The 22863-nt window shown below is 35.8% G+C and overlaps 1 protein-coding gene across 3 annotated transcripts in view; it reads left to right on the top strand.

The window, feature by feature from the left end:
- Positions 1 to 22863, top strand: part of LOC137620769 (serine-rich adhesin for platelets-like) — a 297666-nt gene that overhangs the window by 216870 nt on the left and 57933 nt on the right. For all 3 annotated transcript variants that reach the window (XM_068351187.1, XM_068351188.1, XM_068351186.1), the window contains exons 2-3: positions 1334 to 1448; positions 15745 to 16384. In XM_068351187.1, the coding sequence (XP_068207288.1) occupies positions 1416 to 1448; positions 15745 to 16384 (673 nt within the window). In that variant the 5' untranslated portion in view covers positions 1334 to 1415. The remainder of the gene's footprint in view (positions 1 to 1333; positions 1449 to 15744; positions 16385 to 22863) is intronic.

Genomic DNA, 22863 nt, shown 5'->3' with positions numbered 1-22863 from the left:
ATATCCGCTTCCTTTAGTACTCTCTTCTCTCTCTCTCTCTCTCTCTCTCTCTCTCTCTCTCAGGAAGTCTAACGATGGTCCCTTTCATTTTCTCTGGGGAAGTGTTGTTTGTGGCATCTATGGAGGTCTATGGAGCCGTTAGGAAGCTTAACGCTTTCAGTTTAATTTAATTTGAACGTTTGTTGAAAAAACGATTTTGGTTATTATGAATATTACTACTTTTGTTAATTATTATTGTTATTATTATGATTAATAGGATTATTATTCTTATAATAATTGTCAATATTAATTCTTATGTTATTATTAGTAGTAGTGTGATGATTATCATTGTTTTATTTAAACATTTTGTCCCCATAGTTTATTATTATTATCATTATACCTTGTCAATATTATTATTGTTGTTGTTATTATTATTATTATTATTATTATTACGTTGAACTTCCGAATGTTCAATTTTTAATCCCTTAAACGATATATATATATATATATATATATATATATGTATTTATTCTTTGTTAGAATTTAATAATCTTTTTTCCCCGTTACTCCTCTTCGCATTCTAATTCTTCTTTACCTGGTTTTTGCACGACCTTAAAATACTAGAAATATTTTTTCGTTTTTATTTTTCTCCTTCAAACGATAAAAGAAAAGCAACTAATAATATAACTCATCTAATTATTCACATCAATCAAAGTGTTTCCATATTTTTGAAATCTTTTTATTTATTGAGAGAATCAAGAATTGGTCAATATGCTGCTTTCAAATAGTTATGAATATCCTGACCACTTTGACTGGGATTTTTAAATCGAAGAATCAATTTTTGACACAAATTTACCTTTCTTAATTTGTCCTTAATTTCTCCTTTTACACGGCATGGTTTTTCTACCCACAGTGCCACATCACACGGATAACTGTAGGCATTAATCAAGGGTCCTTTGAAGCGTTCCTCTTGGCCCAGCATCCTTAAAACTGAGGACCAATTTGTGACAGGAATCAGAAAAAAAAATACCTGTCTTGATTTCCTTCATTTACACGACATGGTTTTCTGCCGACAGTGCACATCATATGAATCACTGAAGGCATTAATCAGGGCCTTTGAAGCGTTCCTCTTGATCCAATCTGCGCTTTGCTTTACATCCATCAACTGGATATCATTTGTTTTTCATTTCTCCAATCTTGGTCTCCAACCTCTTCTAGAATTTACTTCGTTATAGCACCAGCAAGTGTTTTCCTCAGTTGCACGTGGACGTGGAATGGCCTCCCAGGCCCCAGTGCATAATTTATGAATCCAATTAAATCTTTTTGTTGACAGGATGTTTATGACTTGTTACAGATGTCCAGCTGAGCGTTGTATGACGGACGGAAGCGAAGAAGAAGAAGAAGAAGCAGCAGCAGCATGCTGACTAAAAACATAAATGTGGTTCAGCCGTCTTGCCGGAAAGATAGAGGTGAGTAAGGGTTTTTTATATTGACTTAAAATGTAAGAGAGATGAGAGAGAGAGAGAGAGAGAGAGAGAGAGAAGTTTTATTGGTTTTAACTAAAACTTTGGTGAGAATGATAGTTTTATATTACGGTTGAGAGAGAGAGAGAGAGAGAGAGAGAGAGAGAGAGAGAGAGAGTTTATATTGGTTTTTAACTAAAACTTTAGTGAGAATAATAGAGTATTTTTTTATTACGGTTAAGATTTTGAGAGAGAGAGAGAGAGAGAGAGAGAGAGAGAGAGAGAGAGAGAGTTTTATTGGTTTTAACTTAAAACTCTGGGGAATGATAGAGTATTTTTTATTACGGTTAAGATTTTGAGAGAGAGAGAGAGAGAGAGAGAGAGAGAGAGAGAGAGAGAGAGGGTTTTGAGAGAGAGAGAGAGGTTTTATTGGTTTTAACTAAAAACTTTGGTAACATTGATAGAATATTTTTTTATTATGGTTAAGGCTTAGAGAGAGAGAGAGAGAGAGAGAGAGAGAGAGAGAGATTTCACGGTCATTTCCCACGACAAGGCGTCCTTCACTACACTGGAATTCTAAAGAAAAAAAAGGCAACCACTTCCATATGAAGTTTCTCAAGCAATATTAATTACTAATAATATACGAATATTATAATTGAGAACTTGTAAGGAATGGCAGAGATGAGTATCATTAAATAAGAACTAAGCGAGACAAAATATTTTCTATTTTGATTTCTCTTTCACTTTTCTATTTTTTTTTTGTGGGTCAATATACTCCGTTGGTTACTTTCTTTGTGGAATTTATCATTCATTGCCCCCCTCTCTCTCTCTCTCTCTCTCTCTCTCTCTCTCTCTCTCTCAAAATCTAAACCGTAATAAAGATACTTTTATTCTCACCAAAGTTTTAGTTATAACCAATAAAACCTCTCTCTCTCTCTCTCTCTCTCTCTCTCTCTCTCTCTCTCCACAAGACTTAAGTAAATAGTCTACGAAAGTTTTTCCACTATTCATATTGTTAAACAAAGTCACGTACAGATTGAAATGAAAATTTACATGACAGGAAATGCGGTACGATGGAGGTAACGTAGATACTAATGAGAAAATCTACGGAAGTAACCGCCAATTATAAGTTGTAACCTCTGCTAAAGTTTACACATTACTGTATGGTCTCAGTTCAAAGAAAAACTATTGTACTTTGATAATGAAAGGGGTCCATGTCACGTTTATCTTGAAATGATAACCTGTTTTGGACTCTGAACATGCTTCATATAGCTTGTAACATTTTTTTTATACGAAACAAAAAACATGTCTGCCTCGACTTCCTGTTTCTGATACCGTTGGTATAGCGTGAGATATATATATTTGCCTAACTGTTTTTTAGGTCTCTCTCTCTCTCTCTCTCTCTCTCTCTCTCTCTCTCAAAGCTTCATACTTTCAACCCCGAATGATGAATTTACTGGACACCCAGTCACGCTAATCATGGCTGTTCCTTCACTTTCCCAAGAGCGAGACGATTTTAGAGGAATTGGTCTCGCGCTGCTCCGTAAATACCTGGGCTCCTTTGATTGAGGGACAGGTGCCTTATGCTTTTGAATGGAAATAACTTCGCTTTCCTGCTTGCTTTGGATGTGATGTTAAGATAGGGAAAGTTATCGTGGTTTGTTTTTTCTTGATATTATATACTGGCATATATATATATTATATATATATATATATATATATATGGACTTGCTGAATAGGGATACCTTAACGAGGTGCAAGTGTTTGCGCATTGCCGTGATCAGCAAAAACTTTACTAGTCAGGGCCACCCATACTAGGTTGGTTTGCTGTGAGTAATCAGACAAAAGTCTCCCACCATCACCAGTTCGCATTGGCCAACAACAATGTTATGAATACTGGGCTAGAAACGGCTACATTTGTTATTTTATAAATATTTGTATATATATATATATATATATATATATATTATATATATATATATATATATATATATATTAAGAAAACAGTAATTTAAGTCGTCTTTTTCCTCGAAATAAAAAGGTAATTAATGAATTAATTACTGATTTATTCAATCAAAATCCATGGACTGTTTAGGAATGACCTTGTATTATACTTTGATTAACTTGTCATTTTTTAATTTAGACATTTTTTAAAAGATGTATTTTGTGCTATAACGTAATTTGTCGTTAAAACTGACAGGAAAAGGACCAACGTATTATCAATTATTTAAACATAATAGCAGCATTTAATAGCACATCATTATCTATTTAAATATATTATCAAGGTAATAGCTTTGTGAACTCCACTTGAAGGTGAGATGGCCAGTAGAACCTGCAGGACTTTCACTGTTGGGCGGGGGGGTGGGGGGGTGGGGGGCTTTGTCAAAACTAAGCATCGACGTTAATGATAGATTTATCAAGTAGTTAATTTTATTAAGTACTGAGCTTTATTAATTAGTGAGCTGTATTAACTAGTGAACTTTATTAATTAGTGAGCTGTATTAACTAGTGAACTTTATTATGTAGTGAACTGTATTAAATTGTATACTTTTTTAAATGGTGAGCTTTATTAACTAGTGAGTTTTATTTGCTAGTGAACTTTATTAAGTAGTGAGGCTTATTGAATAGTAAACTTTATCAAGTTGCGAGCTTTATTATCTAATGAGCTTTATTAAGTAGTAAACTTTATTAACTAGAGAAAGGGTGTGTCATTCTGGCTACGTATCTCGTTATATGTGTAATGAATTGCAGACATTTTGTAGAAGAGGTTTGATTCCTTCTTAGTGATTTTCCCGATTTGAAAGTGATGATATTACTGAAATAAAGAAATAGTTACTGATAATGATGTTAATTGTGATAGTAATTGTAATATCATTAATAAAAGTAATGGTGGTAAGAATAATGATAAGGATGATGATATGATTAATAATAACTGTGATAATATTTATATCAATAGTAGTAATAATAATGTTAATGTTACTATTACTACTACTATTATGATTATAACAACCTCAACATCAACTACTGCTACTACTTCTAATATTAATAATGATAAATAATGAAAGGGGATTTTATAAATGAGGTTAATTCCTAAATCATTCATTTATTCTGTAAGGGAACATGTTTCAAGATATTTGACCTAATTAGATCCATATTAAACAGGAACCTAATTGTATTTCAAGTCTAAACTGAATTACTCTCACGACATTCATGTTTAAAGGTTTAAAGGCCACTCATAAATGGCAGAGGCAGAGGCAAGGGACAGTGACATTGCTCTAGCAAGCAGGACAGTGCACTAGAGACTGACCACATATACATATGATCAGCGCCCAACCCCCCTTTCCATCCAAGCTAGGACCCGAGAGGGGCAGCCAATGGCTGTTGATGATTCAGCAGGTAGACCTATAGGCTCCTCCAAACCCTCGATTCTTGGCTCAGAAAGATGATGAGGTTGCAGTGACCAAAGGAACTAACGAGTATGGGCGGGACTCTAACCTTAATCTGGCGATCACTAATCTTTGACGTTACCAAATAGACCACCGCCATTATATTTGTTAATGGATTGAGTTCCTATTTCATTATGATTCATATTTTTTCATATGTTTTGAGGCTATTTTTGTATTTAAAATAAATCCCTCCATGATCAATTCCATGTTTTTTTGCTGAAAGAATGTCCTAAGTACTATCTCGATTTCCTTAAAAGAATAAATTTTAAGGTGGCCTGTTGGATACGTCCCTGCCTGGCGATTAACCTGACTGGGTTCGAGTCACGCTCAAGCTCGGGATTTTCTTGTAGTGTCTGCAACCTCACCATCACTGTGAGCTAGGGGGTGGGATTGGGGGAGAATATAGGCCCACCTGCTAAGTCGTCAGTGGCCATTGTCTGGCATTCCCTGATCCTAGTTTGGGCGCTGATCATATGTATATATGGTCACTCTGTAGCTCCCAAGATTGGTGAGGCTGCAGACACTACTAGAAACTTGCCTGCATTGTCCTCCTAGCCAGGATATTGTGACAGTGACTCAGTGCAGTGTAATTTCCGGTCAAAACAATACGATAGCAAAACTTATTGAACATATGGGAATTATAATGCAAATAACAAAATGCAATGGGAATTACGACTGATACAAAATCTTTTAGAAAAGATTTGGTATTGAAAAATATCAGATTTTCATTAATTTGAGAATCTTTCACTCATAATACCCCTGACCCAAGAGATATTATAAGAAAAAAATTTTCTAAGCAATATAATGGGTAGTTATTACAAAGTTTTACCCCTCGCCGTTTGAAGCAATCTTATTAAGTCGGGGAAAAAGAAATTTAAAGTTTAATCTTATATTCATATTTTAGTTTGATCCTAAAAGTTTGTCGTTGAAAATGGTTCTCTTCTTAATATTTCACAAAATATATTTGGTAACACCTATAGCCATTGCAAAAACTTGCGAAATTTAAAAACATCTGTATCGGAGAATGTTTTAATACTTAATTGCATTGCAAAGGTCACATGTAATGTCTTGCAAAAGTCAAGGACGTTAATTATTACCTGTTAAGAAGTATTCAATGAAAGGTATAATTGATAACTTATCTTAATTAACAGTGACATACTTTCAACATCACGTCCGGAACAAAAAAAGAAAAAAAGGCCGACCAATCTCCCCCCCCCCCCCCTCGTTTCAAAACCCGTCTTCACACGGTATGTTCCCATGTGACATATCCCCTGAGGTATACTGTATGTGCTTATTGTAATCTCTTGATATAATGAGGTTCACGTCAAATTACTTTCGGAGTGACTCTGACTTCTGTGTTCGTGGCTGAGCACGAAACGGGCGCGGGTTTTATCTATACGTTGATAACGAAAGAAATTTCTTATATCTCTTTTTCTAATGTGAGAGGTTATTTGATAAGGGAAGTTTTCAGTGTCATTTTCTTAAGCCCATTTCTCTCTCTCCTCTCTCTCTCTCTCTCTCTCTCTCTCTCTCTCTCTCTCTCTCTCTCTCTCTCTCTCTCTCTCTTGCAAGTAATTATTCTTATTTAATTTTCTATGGCTTCTTAAAAAGGGTCTGACGAGCGTTCCATTTTCCCGAAAAAATGACCACGAACATTATAACGCCAGTCTACAGAAAACGGACAGTTTCAGGTATCGCGAATTATTGCGTATATTGTCTGCATGACGATTTGCGTTCCGTACGCAAATGCTGTATCATCGATAACTTACGACCAAACCACAGTCCTCGGTAGCGTTTATGGCCATTAGAATGACTTACACGTTCATCATGTTTCTTTAGTGACCATTTTTCACGAAGTAAATGCCACGTAGTCCTTGAAGAAACATCTGGCAGCGTTTACATTTGCAAATGTTGCAGGCAAATTGCGAATGATCATCCTGATGTGAATATTTTCTGTCATGCAATTCACGGCTTTGGCAGGAGTTGGAAGGTCATGCGGGATCATGTCTCAGTGTGCATTAATTCCAGAAACTTTCAGAATGGGAATGGGAATGCAGAATGATTTCCTGGATTCAAATCACCTGTCCAGGGAAAGTAAATTGCACTTGGCGAAGCTTGCACTTCGAAAACGCTGACGTATTGTTGATCACCCCCACAATAACTATCACCTTGTATAAATATCTCATCTTGGTCAGCCAAAATAAATATATCACTCGGGTCATCTCATAAATATATGTATCTCCCTGGACACCCAAAAATAAATATCTCACTAAATAAATATTTAAACTTGGTCACCAAAATGAATATATCACTCGGGTCAACCAAAAATAAAAATATCTCTTTGGACACCCAAAAATAAATATCTCACTTAGGTCTCCCCCCCAATATATATATATATATATATATATATATATATATAAACCTCCCAGGTCACCAAATAATATCTCAAGCAATTCATCCAAAAATTAATAAATCTCGTGAGCCACCCAAAAATCAAGATGTCACCTCGCCCACCCAATTATAAGTAGTAAGTTGGCCAGGGCACAAGCCAGCCGTTGAGTTACTACCGCTAGAGTTATGGGGTCTTTTGACTGGCCAGACAGTACTACATTGGATCCTTCTCTATGGTTACGGTTCACTTTCCCTTTGTCTACACATACACCGAATAGTCTGGCCTATTCTCTACACATTCTCCTCTGTCCTCTCACACCTGACAACACAGATTACCAAACAGTTCTTCTTAAGTTGAGGCGTTAACTACTGCACTGTTAATTGTTCAGTGGTTACTTTCCTCTTGATAAGGGTAGAAGAGACTCGCTAGCTATGGTAAGCAGCTCTTCTAGGAGAAGGCCACTCCAAAATCAAACCATTGTTCTCTAGTCTTGGATAGTGCCATAACCTCTGTACCATAGTCTTCCGCGGTCTTGGGGTAGAGTTCTCTTGCTTGAGGGTACTCTCTTCCTCTTGTTTAATTAAAGTTTTTATAGTTTGTATAGGAAATATTCAATTTAATGGTGTTACTGTTCTTAAGATATTTTATTTATCCTTGTTTCCCTACCTCACTGGGCTATTTTCCCTGTTGGGGCCCCTGAGCTTATAGCATCCTGCATTTACAACTAGGATTGTAGCTTAGTAAATAATAATAATAATAATAATAATACCTCACCCGTATCAGCCAAAAATAAATATCCCGGGTCAACCCAAAATAAATATATCATTCGGGTCAACCTAAAAATGAATATATCTCCCTGGACACCCAAAAATAAATCTTTCACTTTAATCCCCCCCCCCCAAGAAATATATCTCCCAGGTCACCCAAAAATACCTCATGCAGATTATCCAAAAATTAATATATCGCCTGAGTCACCCAGAATTAAACATCTCACCTGGACCACCTAATGAGGAATATTCCACTCATGCCACCCAAAAAATAAATATCCCCGGCTCAACCCATGATAAACATCTCACCTGAGGCACCCTAAACTAATTATATTTCCTTGGACACCCAAAAATAAATGTATCCTGGGTCTCCCAAAAATCAATGTCTCACCTGTGATTGTGTGAATTTGTGCATATGTCTACTTCTGGAAACAATCTCAAAAAAGGATTGAAAATATTTCTTAATGAAAAAGGTCCACGAATTTTATCACGTCCAAATTCCTTGGTCGAGGCCAGAAGGATTTAAGCAAGCGTTCAAAGTGACCAACAACGAGAAACACGCGACTAAAAACGTCATAAAGAAACGAAAATTGGTCCGGCAGACTACGCACAGCCTGGAGGGGTGTGAACAGTATATTAAGTGCTTCGGGAAAGAGCTGTCATTAGACTTCGCCATGATAAGTGTGATGATGTGATCGTCATACAGAGCTCGGAGAATTTACCGCAACACTTTCTTTTTCTTCATTGGTAACTTTCACTGGTTTAATCATCATAATCGTCATAATGCTTCAGTGCGTCGTATCATTCTTAGTTAAACAAGGAAATCATCCAGTTGACGTATAATTTATTTTATTATTTTCAACGTCTCTTCTTTGTGAGGTTGATCATATCAATTTTTAAAATCTTATGTCAACATTACCTTTGAGAAAATACTTTTAAAAATTGGCGATTTCCTCTTTTATCTTCATGTTAATACATATCTGAATTTATCTTATACATTTTCTTTTAATTTCTTTCTCGTTTTAGCTTCTGGTATTTTTGTTCGCTATATCTTTCCTGAAGATTTATTTATATGTTATAACATGGTACTTTTAGTTATCTTGATAGTCCTCAAACCAATATAAAGGTTTATGCATTAGTTACATCTAATCTATCAATGTGTTGTTGTTTTTTTTTCACTGGAGTTCGACAATTGGAAGATGAATTAAATTAAAAATATTTTATAATGAAAATATCTCAAATTAGAAAAAAATACACAACTATATAAAATTAGTATAGATTGTGTGGTGATATCTTAACGTCGATAAAGGGTTTGCATGTCGCTATGATCAGCAAAGCTGTACAAGTCAGAGCCACCCATACAGTACTAGGCTGGTTTGCTGTGAGCGATCAGAGGAAAATCTTTTACCATCACCACTCCGCACTACACAGCGTGGTAATGAAACCTGGCCAAACCTCAGGCATAAATAAGGACTTGTCTGAGACATTTGTCTTGCAGTGGATTAGAAACGGATGCATTTGTTGTTGTTATATTATAAAATCGATTCTATTTGATATGAAGCAAAATGTTATATATGAGGCCCGTTTACTTGCTTGAAATTTTTACCTTGAAATTGTAGCCAAAAATTGGATAAGACATTTTTGAACGAACGTTCCAAAGGTATTATTATTATATTATTATTATTATTATTATTATTATTAATATTATTATTATTATTATTATTATTATTACTTGCTAAGCTACAATCCTAGTTGAAAAAGCAGAATACTATAAGCTCGATGGTTCCAACAGGGAAAATAACCCAGTGAGGAAAAGAAATAAGGAAACTACAAGAAAATTAATCAACCATAAAAATAGAATATGCTAAGAACAGTAACAACATTAAAATAAATATTTCATATGTAATATATAAAACCTTTAAAAACAAGAGGAAAAGAAATAGGATAGAATAGTATACTTGAGTGTAGCCTCAAGCAAGAGAACTCCAACCCAAGACAGTGGAAGACCTATCTATCTATCAGCCTTTCAATCTATTTAAGCGAACTCAGTTCGGTTATCGAACCCGGTTGGGAGCTTTCACTACGATACAGTAAGTCCTCGTTGTCGTACGCAGTGAATTGGGCAGTTATTATCACTATTATTATTGTTATTACTTGCTAAACTACAACCCTAGCTGGAAAAGCAGGATGCTATAAGCCCAGGGGCTCCAGCAGGGAAAATAGCCCAGTGAGGAAATGGAACAATGAAAAAAAGATATTTTAAGAACAATAACATTGAAATAAATATTTCCTATATAAACTATAAAAACTTTAACAAAACAAGAGGGAGAAACATTAGATAGAATAGTGTGCCCGAGTGTACCCTCAAGCAAGAGAACTCTACCCCAAGACAGTGGAAAACCGTGGTACAGAGGCTAAGGCACTACCCAAGACTAGAGAACAATGGTTTGATTTTGGAGTATCCTTCTCCTAGAAGAGCTACTTACTATAGCTAAAGAGTCTCTTCTACCGTCACCAAGAGGAAGGTGGCCTCTGGAAAATTACAGCGTAGTAGTTAACCCCTTGGGTGAAGAAGAAATAGGTCTCATTCAACTGGTGTGGGTCATAGATAAGGTGTAGGGATAGCGAGAAGAGGGGAAAAAATGGTAGCTGTAGTGTGTATTGCTCTTTCAATAGACGCTTTAATTTGGTTGTTACCTCACTGCGATATTTTTCTCAGTTGGAGCCCTTGTGCTTATAGCATCCTGCATATCTTTATAGGTTTGCAGCTTAGCTTGTAATAATAATAATAATAATAATAATAATAATAATAATAATAATGATTATATGAAATTAAGCTTTTTAAAACAAAATTTTCCAAAGCTCCGTGGCATAATCGTAGACCATCAAAGGACTTGTAGCGAGGAGGCAAAGATTTAGTTCCCACGGTCCTTTTTGGTATTTATTATACGGGGCTCAAGTGGGGCAAAAGGTGGGTAAGTTGGTGGTTTTGACGAAAAAAAAAACTATTTTCTGGATGTACCATTAGTATTAGGGGTTGTTGTGTGCTCATTAAATAAATTTTAATCTAGATTTTTTTTTCTTTTTATTTTTTTAGGGTAAAAATATGGGAGGTCAGGAATGGTTTAATTATCTCTGATAATAATCCCATTCCAATTCCATGTCGATTGAACACTCAGAAGACCAATCGAGTGATATTACATCCAAGCGTAACAAAGGCGACGTATAATAGCCCACGAGTGAAAGTAAATGTAGTGGAAAGATTATTTCATAAGTCACCCTCATCAATTTAATAACAGGTAAAGAATCGCCCCCACCCTTCACCGACCTGACTTTTCCTTGCCATTCACTTTAGGGGCTTTGCCCCTCCCCTCTCCCTGCTTTCATCGATCCCTGACCTTGCTCACGTTACCGTGCCATGCCATCTGTTCACACAACTGCTGGCCATTAGACACCTTTGTAACTTCACAACCCAAGACACAGTTCTCGACACCGTTTCAACTTGATATCTTGATTTGTCCGAATGACCGAACAAGAGATGGCGATCGTCGTCTCTTTTGCACATGGCCGAGATTCTCTTCACACCATTGGCTGATGTGTTTGACAGTAAGCAGAGTAATAAGAAAATTGGTCCTCCTAATTCCTGATTTTCTGAGTCTAAATTAACTAGTTTAGCTTTTCGATCTATTGAAATTAAAGCTCTGTTGATTTTTTTATGTCGACCCAAATGGTATTTTTCCTTTGTTTTTTATAGTCTGCAGATTTCTTATCTCCAAAGTTATCTGTCATTTTGCGCAAGTTAGCAAGAAGAGGGGCTTTTAGCACTTGTTGGAGAATTGGTAATGTTACTCCACTGGGTAAATGTGTTTGTGGTAGCTCAAGTCCAACTGATTACTGCCCAATTTCCATAACTCCCATATTATCTAAAGTCTTTTGGCAAAACGTCTTAATAGGTTTGCTGAAGGTAATCATCTATTCCCTAGTTTGCAATTTGGTTTTCGTAAAGGCCTTGGAACAAGTGATGCCCTTCTTACAATCTCCAATGCTGAACAGAAATCTCTTGATTGAGGTCAGGAAGTTCGTATGATTGGCCTTGATTTTAGTGCTGCCTTTGACCGTATTAATCATGAGGCCCTTGTTTTCAAACTCAAACAGATGGGAGTGGGTGAGTCGTTTCTTAGCATTCTTATTGAATTTTTAAGTAATAGATCGCAAAGACTTGCTGTTGATGGGCACCATATGTATAGGGATGTGATATCTGGTGTTCTTTTGGATAGTGTTCTTGACCTATTACTTTTCGCACTATATACACATGACATGTGGTTTGGTCTAGAAAACAAGCATGTTGGATATGCTGATGATGCTACTCTCTTTGCATCAATTCCATCTCCTGAATGTAGATCTGGGGTTGCTGAATCCCTTAATAGAGATCTAGCTAAAATTAGTGCTTGGTGCAAATCATGGGGTATGAAGTTGAATCCTAACAAAACTCAAAGTAGGATTGTAAGTAGGTCAAGGACGGTGGCTCCTCAACATCTAGATCTCAGCATTGATAATGTTTCTTTAACCCTGTATGACTTGTGGAATTTTAGGTGTGATTCCCGACAACAAATTTACTTTTGAGAAACACATTAGGTGTGTCTTCTTCAATTGCACAAAAAAACTGGCTTATTGAGAAAGTCTTTTAAGATTTTCGGTGATCAATCTATTTTGAAGAAGTGTTTTAATAATTTCATTCTACAGTGTTTCAAGTATTGTTCTCCTGTTTGATCTTCAGCTGCTGATTTTCATCTTAATTTGTTGGACAGAAACTTACGGTCTATTAAATTTCATATTCCAGCTCTAGATATTAATCTCTGGCACCGTCGTTCAAGTAGTTCGTTACGCATGTTGCATTTAGATCTTCTCGGACAGTTCCATCCTGTTCGTAATAGTAGGCTGGAAGTTAATTCTAATAGCCAGGCCTTTTCCATCATGAGGCTCAGTGCTACACAGTATTCTAGAAGTTTTATTCCAGCTGTGACCAAGTTGTGGAATGATCTTCCTAATCGGGTTGTTGAATCAGTGGAACTTCAAAAGTTCAAACTTGCAGCAAATGTTTTTTATGTTGAACAGGCTGACTTGAGTCTTTTCATAGTTTATATATGAAATATCTGTTTTGGTGTTACTGTTTTTGAAATATTTTATTTTATTTTTTCATTATTTTTCTTTTCGTTTATTCATTTCCTTATTTCCTTTTCTCATTGGGCTATTTTCCCTGTTGAATAGCATTTTGCTTTTCCAACCAGGGTTGTAGCTTACCTAATAATAATAATAATAATAATAATAATAATAATAATAATAATAATAATAATAATAATAATAATAATAATAATAAAGTGTCAATCAAATCTCTCCCGTAATCTGAATTTTATATTAATGCTTACATACATTCTCAATGGTGAAATTACCATTGGCTGTTATGCAATACACAGGGTTGTGGGGGGGGGGGAGTGTATCTTTCAATATTCCTTTGAAGGTAAACTCTTACAGTAAATATTGGATTATTCCCCGTAGGAGGGTAGCGCCGTCAGTGCTCCTCACACGTGTACTGTAGGCATTACTTTAAGTGTCTTTGCAATTTTATTTCTTTCTCCATCTATGTTTAAAGGTTTAAAGACCGCTCATGAATGGCAGAGCCAAGGGACAGTAACATTTCCTTATCAAACAGGACAACGTCCTATAATCAGCGCCCAAGCCCTCTCTCCATCCAAGCTGGGAACAGGGAGGGCCAGGGAAGGGCTACTGATGACTACAGGCTCCATCAAACCACCCATTCTTAGCTCACAAGGAGGGGGAGGTTGCAGCAAACCAGAGAAACTAACGAGTTTGTGCGGGACTCGAACCCGAGTCTGGCAATCACTTGGCAAGGACGTTACCAACAGGCCAACACAACCTTCCTCCATATCATTCCACTTTACCTCCGTTCTCGCTTCTTTTCATCTATCTTGCTGGCCTTCTTCTTTAACTTTTACATAATGGTGTAACTCTAGTTGTTTTTAAGGTTAAAAAATCGCTTATGAATGGCAGAGGCAACGGACAAGACAATGTGATCAGCGCCCAAGGAGGGTCAGGCAATGGCTGCTGATGACTCAACAGGTAGACAGACCTATAGGCTCCCCAAACCTCATCTCCATCTCACAATGACAGAAGGATGGTGAAGTTGCAGACACTACTAGAAACTACAGAGCTTGAGTTGGTCTCGAATTCCTGTCCAACAGATTGCATGGCAGGGGCGTTTCCAATAGGCTACAACAACCTTAGATGAAATAGAGTGCCGAATGGCCTCACAGGCCCCTGTCCTGTACTTTATAGGCCAAATAACTAAATAAAATCTAATCTATCATGATTATATTTTTTTTCAAGACATTGTTGCTTCCAGAAAAGAAATTTACTCTTTTTTAATCATTTTAGCATCTCTCTCTCTCTCTCTCTCTCTCTCTCTCTCTCTCTCTCTCTCTCATACACACGCCATTATAAGAGTTATATTCTACAAAAAAAAGTAATTAAAACTCTTCCTATGTTAATCCAGGAATTCCCTCCCTTTCTCGGTGTTCCAAGATTAACCGGATGTTTGCTAACTAAATTTTAACTGTTGTTAATAATAATGTATTTTCCATGATTATTCCCATTCTAAGAGTTAGTGTTATTTCCTCCTTCTCTTGTTTTATTATATTAGTTACAACAGTTCTTGCCTATCAAAATGTATTGTAAATGGCATGGTGAAATATCCGCAGTGAAAGCAATGTTGCTTAATACAAAAATACCATGAAAACATGTTTCAAATTGGTGGGTTTACAGATTCTACTGTCATTATCAGCAATGATAGTTGACGAATTATTGATGGGATAAATACAGATACTTGCCACTCCAGGTTCTCTGATTAAATTTGGATAGTAATACCGTAGATTGTATCGCAATTCTATTATTATTATTATTATTATTATTATTATTATTATTATTATTATTATTATTATTATTATCATCATCTCAGTTAGTCACCTCCGACTCAAATAAAGCCATATATATATATATATATATATATATATATATATATATATATATATATATATATATATGTACATATATATATATATGTGTGTTTGTGTTTGTGTATGTAAAAATGGAGTTTTATTAAGTTATTTCGGTATATTTTATAATATTGCTCAGTAGCCTATCTTGCCGTCTCGTATTCTTCAATATGAAAATGACACCCATCAAATGTCTCACTCTTGGTTGATGTTCGTGTAAAAAACAAAAAAACAATTGAAGCTTGTATATATGAGTGCAAAGATTTGATCTATCAGGTTTGAAAATGTTTTGTGCTTAACATAATATGATACATTTTTATAAGCCCAATGTAATAATTTCTTATTAAAGACTCCTTAGTAAAATAAAATGTTCTGAAGGCGCTAAGAAGAACTAATATCGCTGGTTATAGTCAGGAATTGATGCTGATTATAGAATATATAAATTTATTTAACTTTTTTAAGTTTTAAACTATGTTTACAATAGCCATCTTCATCTTGGTTTAAGATGAGTAATCAATAATTGGTAAAATTTATATTTCATTGTTTTATGCATATATATATATATATCTTTTTATTTCTTTGAAATGAAATATTTTTCATCTTTCTTGTATTCGCGCTATTTTCCAGAAAAATGCCGCTGCCGCCGCAGCTAATCAGAACAGCGCTGTCATCAACGGCATCGGTAATGGAATAACCAGCCTAAACAGCATCGCCGCATCCACGGGCGGTGTCGAGAACAACGCCCAAATGCAAAACGGGTCCCTCTCTACCTCCTCCATGGGCGGAGGAGGCGGCCTCCTGCAGAATAACAGTTCCGACAGCGGTAGTTCTTCCACTGTCATCGAATCCACGGTGACGATCCCCGGGGTAAATGGCACCAATATGACAGTGTCCGCCATAAACGGGTTGAACATGGGTCTCAAATCGCCCTACCAGTACCTCCACCTGACCGCACCCAGCCACGTCCCTCACCACCAGCACTCCAACGACCGATCGTCGCACCCTCATGTCCCCGCGACGTCCTCCTCCAACTCATCGTCGCATCTTCACGCCTCTGCGACATCGTCTTCGTCGTCGCCCTACCAGTCCCTGCCAGCGACATCGAAACAGCAGCAGTTCGTGTCCGCTTCGAATTCCGTCTATCAGCATCTGCCAGCGGTATCTTCGCCCTACATGCCACCGCCTCTTCCGCCAAGGGTTGGCTCAAATCGGCCCTATAGTCAGCTTCCATCGGAGAGCGCTTCGTCGCTTCACTCCTTGAGTGCAGGTGAGTCTAAGTGTTTTGAAGTGTATCAAGTGGCACTTCTTGTGCTCTTCAACTTGCATTAAAGTGTTCGTAACACTTCCGGGATACTTCAGGTTTTTATAATTAGTGGATAAATCATTTTCATAATACTTTTCGTTGAAGATGACAGGTAAGAGAACTGGATATATTTATTGCTTGTTTTTTTTTTATCATTTCTTTGCACAAATTTGATTTATTCATTTGAAAAGTTTTTTTATGACAACTGTTAACATCAATGTTGTTTGATTAATCTATTTCAGAATCTTTCCGCAATTTATTATGATATTTTTTCTTTGAAATTATTCCGGAGAGAGAGAGAGAGAGAGAGAGAGAGAGAGAGAGAGAGAGAGAGAGAGAGAGAGAGAGAGAGAGAGAGAGAGAGAGAGAGGCCTAAACCCCTCATGTGATCCTTTTGATAATCATGTACTTGATTCAAGTATATTTCAAAAGTCTCATTCAAGGAAATTTACTAATGATATTCTTGTTGAAAATTATTATTATTATTATTATTATTATAATTATTATTATTATTATTATTATTATTATTTCGTCAGTTTATTATTATTAGTATTATTATTATTATTATTATCATTATTATTATTATTTCGGTAGTTTATTATTATTATTATTATTATTATTATTATTATTATTATTTCATTAGTTTATTATCATTATTATTTTTATTACTATCATTATTATTATTGATAAAAATTCGTTAGTTTATTATTATTATTATTATTATTATTATTATTATTATTATTATTATTATTATGATTATTATTATTATTAATCCATTTGTTGATTAGTGTTGGACAAGATTTGTGTGAAATTGATCTTTGCTAATCGACTTTTATATATTGATTTATTTTATTTACTTTATTTATTCATTACTTATATTCTAAGTAGTGTTTCTGATGTACTTTAGCACATGACTATTACCTCCCAAAGTTCCTCCCTTCAAAATCCCCAAAGTTATTCAAAGTCAAAGTACGGAAAAGAATACGAAATGAATTAGCAATAAAAAAACGACTAACAACAGACTGTGGAGTTCTGTTTAAGAGGATAATAACAAAAATGACACACGGTTGTATCATAACTTAAGAGATTAAAGTATTTGATGTCCACGTCGAAAGTAAATAGAGATAATTTCGATGTTATGGCGTTTGGAGAATCGCCCGAGTTTGACGTCTTAAACACCGTGGGAAAACTTTATCATAAACTGCTCATCCAAGTCCTGCCAGTTCCTCTCCAATGGATCATAAATGACTTTTTCGTGTGTTCTTTGAGTTATTCTCTGAGGTATTCTTCTTCTTGGTGTTAAGTCATTGGAAAAATGCTTATGTCTTTTAAAGCATTATTCTTCTTGGTGCTTATACCAAACTGCTTTTCCAAATAGGGTTGTAGCTTAGATAATAATAATAATAATAATAATAATAATAATAATAATAATAATGTTAGCAATAATGATAATAATAATAATAATAATAATAATAATAATAATATTATTAATAATAATAATAGTAATAATAATAATAATAATAATAATAATAATAATAATAATAATAATAATAATGATGATGATGATGATGATTTTGTTTGCTGCTATGCCCTGGTATGACCTGAAATTTGATATGGAAATGCCTATAATATATGCCCAATGGACGTTTTTCACATTTTTTGCTTACACCACTTCAGAATGATTTCTTGCAAATCTATTGGGGATCAATTTCTGGAAAAGATTAATATGGGCCTGTCATGGTTCCATGGGGAGGGAGATAGAGTGAAATTATTATTTATTATTATTATTATTATTATTATTATTATTATTATTATTATTATTATTATCATTATTACTTGCTAAGCTACAACCCTTGTCGGAAAAGCAGAATGCTATAAGCCCCAGGGCTCCAACAGGGAAAATAGCCCAGCGAGGAAATGAAATAAGGAAATTATAAGAGAAGTTATTAACAATTAAAATAAAATATTTTAAGAACTGCAACAACATTACAATAAAGCTTTCACATATAAACTATAAAAACTTTAAAAAACAAGAGGGGAAAAAATAAGATAGAATAGTGTGCCCTAGTATACCCTCAAGCAAGAGAACTCTACCCCAAGACAGGGAAAGGTCATGGTACAGAGGCTATGGCACTACCCAAGACTAGAGAACAGTGGTTTGATATTGGAGTGTCCTTCTCCTAGAAGAAATGCTTACCATAGCTAAAGAGTCTTTTCTACCCTTACCAAGAGGATAGTAGCCACTGAACAATAATATTGCAGTAGTTAACCTCTACTGTAGAGCAAAGAAGAATTGTTTGGTAATCTCGGTGTTGTCAGGTGTATGGAGACAGAGGAGAATATGTAAAGAATGGGCCAGACTATTCAGTGTATGTGGAGGCAAAATGAAAATGAGCCCTAACCATAGAGAAGGATCCAGTGTAGTACTGTCTGGCCAGTCAAAGGACCCCATAACTCTAGCGGTATCATCTCAACGGATGGTTGGTGCAAAATATAAAATATGCTGTATTTGTTAGGCAATTGTTACCTCTCTAGTTATATTTGATTTTTATGAAGCATTGCTGATATTTTGTTATTGGATGTTAATTGCAAACCATGCTGATTGTATATTGTAAATCGCCAACTCGTCTTTCTAATATTCTTTATATTCGTCATTCATCTATTTCTAATTAACCCTGTTCCTCCAGCCCTACCATGTGTACGTATTTGCTTTAAAAAACTATAATAATGTTCACTTATTTATAAGATTTTCTGTAGCTTATCTTGATAGTACGAAGACCAGATTATGGTTAAGTCGTCTTATTAGCCTGTCATCTTGTGGGTGCATTTTGAAAATTATCGGGATTTGCGTGCGCGAATAGACATGCGTAATCAAGAGGGCATATTAACCTAAGTTTACCGTAACAACTGAATTGAACCAATCTTCCATAAATATATAATCATAAACCTTCTCCATGTCAAAAGATACTCCGCCATTTATTTATTTAAAACGGATTGCCATGTTCGATCTGCGGTGTCCCCACCTGTTTTGAAATCGGGCGGTAAATGTCCAATTTGTGCAGCCGCAACTCTCCGTCTCGTTCGATTTTGTTTTGGCCTTTTGTGTAACGTTGGACATCTTGAGTCCCGAACTAATAATAGCAATGGACAAGTAGTGGCTGGAGTTATTTTTTATTCATTGATGTTAATATGAAAATTATGTAGGGAAAGACATATGCTCTACAACGATGGTTATTTGGTTGTATATGAAGTTTATGTGATTATTGTATGCAGTTCTTATTCTTGGGTATATACAACACATACTGCACACACACACACACACACACACATATATATATATATATATATATATATTTGTACTGTATATATATAGATAGATAGATAGATGGATAAATAATACTAAGAGACAGAATAAAGGCAACTTGGATACGAAAGCAAATAAAAGTAGAGGATATTGTAACAATATTTAAGAAAAAGAAATAGACATGATCAAGACATAGAATGAGAATGACAGACATTAAGAATAACAGAATGGGTCCTTAGCGATTGTAAAAGTTGTAGGGGAAGGAAGAGAAGACGATGGATTGACGAACTGAGAAAGTTTGTGGGTGTAGTCTGGCAAAGAAAGACCATAAACAGACGCAAGTGGAAGGACGTGTCTGAGACCTTTGTTCTGCAGTGGACTTATGACGGCTGATGAGGATGACATACATACATACACACACAGGTGTGTATACGCACTATCACAAAAACCCCACTGTCCATGAGAGAGAGAGAGAGAGAGAGAGAGAGAGAGAGAGAGAGAGAGAGAGAGAGAGAGGACCATCACGTGGATCTCGAAAAATGAGGAAGACGAATTGATTTACAAAGTAATTGAGATGAGTTCCCGGTGGCTTTCGGCAACTTTCTAAGTCTCCATTCTTGAATGAGATCGTTCCCTTTTTTATGAATGAATGAAATAAAACATTAGTAACGTGATTATCTTCAGCTGTTTTGTTGTATTCTATTGTTTATCTTAAACCCATTACGGGCCTTCAGCATCTTTGTACTGTAAAGTTTTTGACTGTCTTGCGAGGTGAAAAGATCAGGAAAACGAAAGAATTAAACTCTCTCTCTCTCTCTCTCTCTCTCTCTCTCTCTCTCATGAACATACATATGCATATATATTTTTTACTTAATTAGCATTTTCTGAATATCCAATAGCGTTGGAATAATCTCCATTTCATCAGGTTTGTAATTATGATAGACAATACTACTACTACTACTACTACTACTACTACTACTACTACTTTGGCAAAACATTAGTTATTTCCACCCTAACCATTAAGAATATTTTCATTGTTATCAGGGGAAACAGTTCTGCTTAATTGGTATTCAACGCTATAAAATGCTTGCTAACTACTCATTTCCGTTGGGTGAAACCATCACTGCAATCGTCTATTTTAGCACAGAATGCTGTTCTTTATTTCCTAATGGAGGAGCGGGGAGGGAGCTAAATTCATGGAAGTTGGAGCAGAAGACGCATGAACAATGTGTAGTGATTAATCTCAGGTTGTAAGAGCTGGATGGGTGTCCGCTGAGAGATCGTCTGCTGGCGTCCTCGTGCGTGTCACATCAGAAACCGCGAAGCTCAGTGTTGGCCAAATAGTTTTACGACGCTGCCTTTAAGTTCCTCGAATTCTTCCGTGTGTCCAGCGTCTTCAGGCGCCACTCAAGCAGTTCATTAACAACAGTCTTCTGGTTGATTGATTGTCCTTTTGTGACTGTTGTGTAAATCTGTTGCCTTCTGCTGACTTGAATCGGTGAATTGGGTACTTGGTGGCTTGGTCCTCCCTGAACCTAACTTGATAAAGAGGGAGTCATATTTATATATAGTCAGTTTCTAGGACATTGTCCTGTCTCTAAGGCATTGTCCTGTCCCTTGCCTGTGCCAATCATGAGTGACATTTAAACCTTTCATATTGGAACGTGGTCACTTACACGCATTACTTTTATTCTTTTTAATATTGATCCACAGATCGGAATTAATTTTGAATTCACTTGATCTTGGAAAGAATACCTAAAGGGAAATTCATTTAATGATAAGGGTTTCTACCCCTGTCAGGATTCGAACCTATTCCTCTAGTTTGAATCAAATTTGGACGGTGACTCTCCAATCAAGTTCGAATTAATAAGATTTGAACATCTGTTTTGTGACTCATTATTTGATATAGCTGTATGGCTTTTGTTAGGTAGTAGGTTGGCCCGGGGCACCAGCCGCCCGTTGAAATACTACCACTAAAGAGTTATGGAGTTCTTTGACTGGCCAGACAGTAGTACATTGGATCCTTCTCTCTGGTTACGGTTCTTTCACTTTGCCTACACATACAACGAATAGTCTGGCCTATTCTTTACAGATTCTCCTCTGTCTTCATACACCTGACAACACTGAGATTACCATGCAATTCTTCTTCGCCCAAGGGGTTAACTACTGCACTGTAATTGTTCAGTGGCCACTTTCCTCTTGGTAAGGGTAGAAGAGACTCTTTAGCTTTGGTAAGCAGCTCTTCTAGGAGGACACTCCAAAATCAAACCATTGTTCTCTAGTCTTGGGTAGTGCCATAGCCTCTGTACCATGGTTTTCCACTGTCTAGGGTTAGAGTTCTTGCCTGAGGGTACACTCGGGCACACTATTCTATCTAATTTCTCTTCCTCTTATTTTGTTAAAGTATTTATAGTTTATATAGGAGATATTTATTTTAATGCTGTTACTGTCCTTGAAATATTTTATTTTACTTTGTTTCCTTTCCTCACTGGGCTATTTTCCCTGTTTGGCCCCCTGGGCTTATAGCATCCTGCTTTTCCAACTAGGGTTGTAGCTTAGCAATTAATAATAATAATAATCTGAAAAATTACCGCCCAATAAGTTTAGTCTCCGTAATATATGAAATATTTACAAAGACCATATTTGGCCGAATAGGACGGCTAGACTTTAATCAACCAAGAGAACAGACAGGCTTAGAAGTGGGTATTCAACAACTGACCATATCCATGTAATTAACCAGCTAAAGGAAAAATCACCATAGTATGACAAATCACTAAGTATAGCATTTATAGTCCATGAGACAGATTTTGAATCTGTCAAAACATCAGGAGTAATGAAAGCTCTTCAAAAACAAGGAATAGAAGAATCTTAAGTGAGAACACTTGAATATACCTATACAGTAAGTACAGCCATCCTGAAACTACATACAGTGAGACAATTTCGATTGAGAATGTAGTTAGACAGGGAGATCCCATCTGTCTTAATTTATTCACAACATCCCTAGAATTTTTTTTTTTTTAAATCTAGATTGGGAAAATGTAGGAATTGATATTAATGAGGAATACCTTAACAACTTAAGCTTTACAGATAACATAGTTGTGTTTAATGAATCATGGAAGGAATTGAAAAAGATGATAGA

The sequence above is a fragment of the Palaemon carinicauda genome, chromosome 27 (assembly GCF_036898095.1).
Source record: "Palaemon carinicauda isolate YSFRI2023 chromosome 27, ASM3689809v2, whole genome shotgun sequence".
In the NCBI taxonomy this organism is placed as follows: Eukaryota; Metazoa; Arthropoda; class Malacostraca; order Decapoda; family Palaemonidae; genus Palaemon; species Palaemon carinicauda.
The sequence above is the reverse complement of the archived record's forward strand: the minus strand, read 5'-3'. Positions and strand labels throughout refer to the sequence as shown.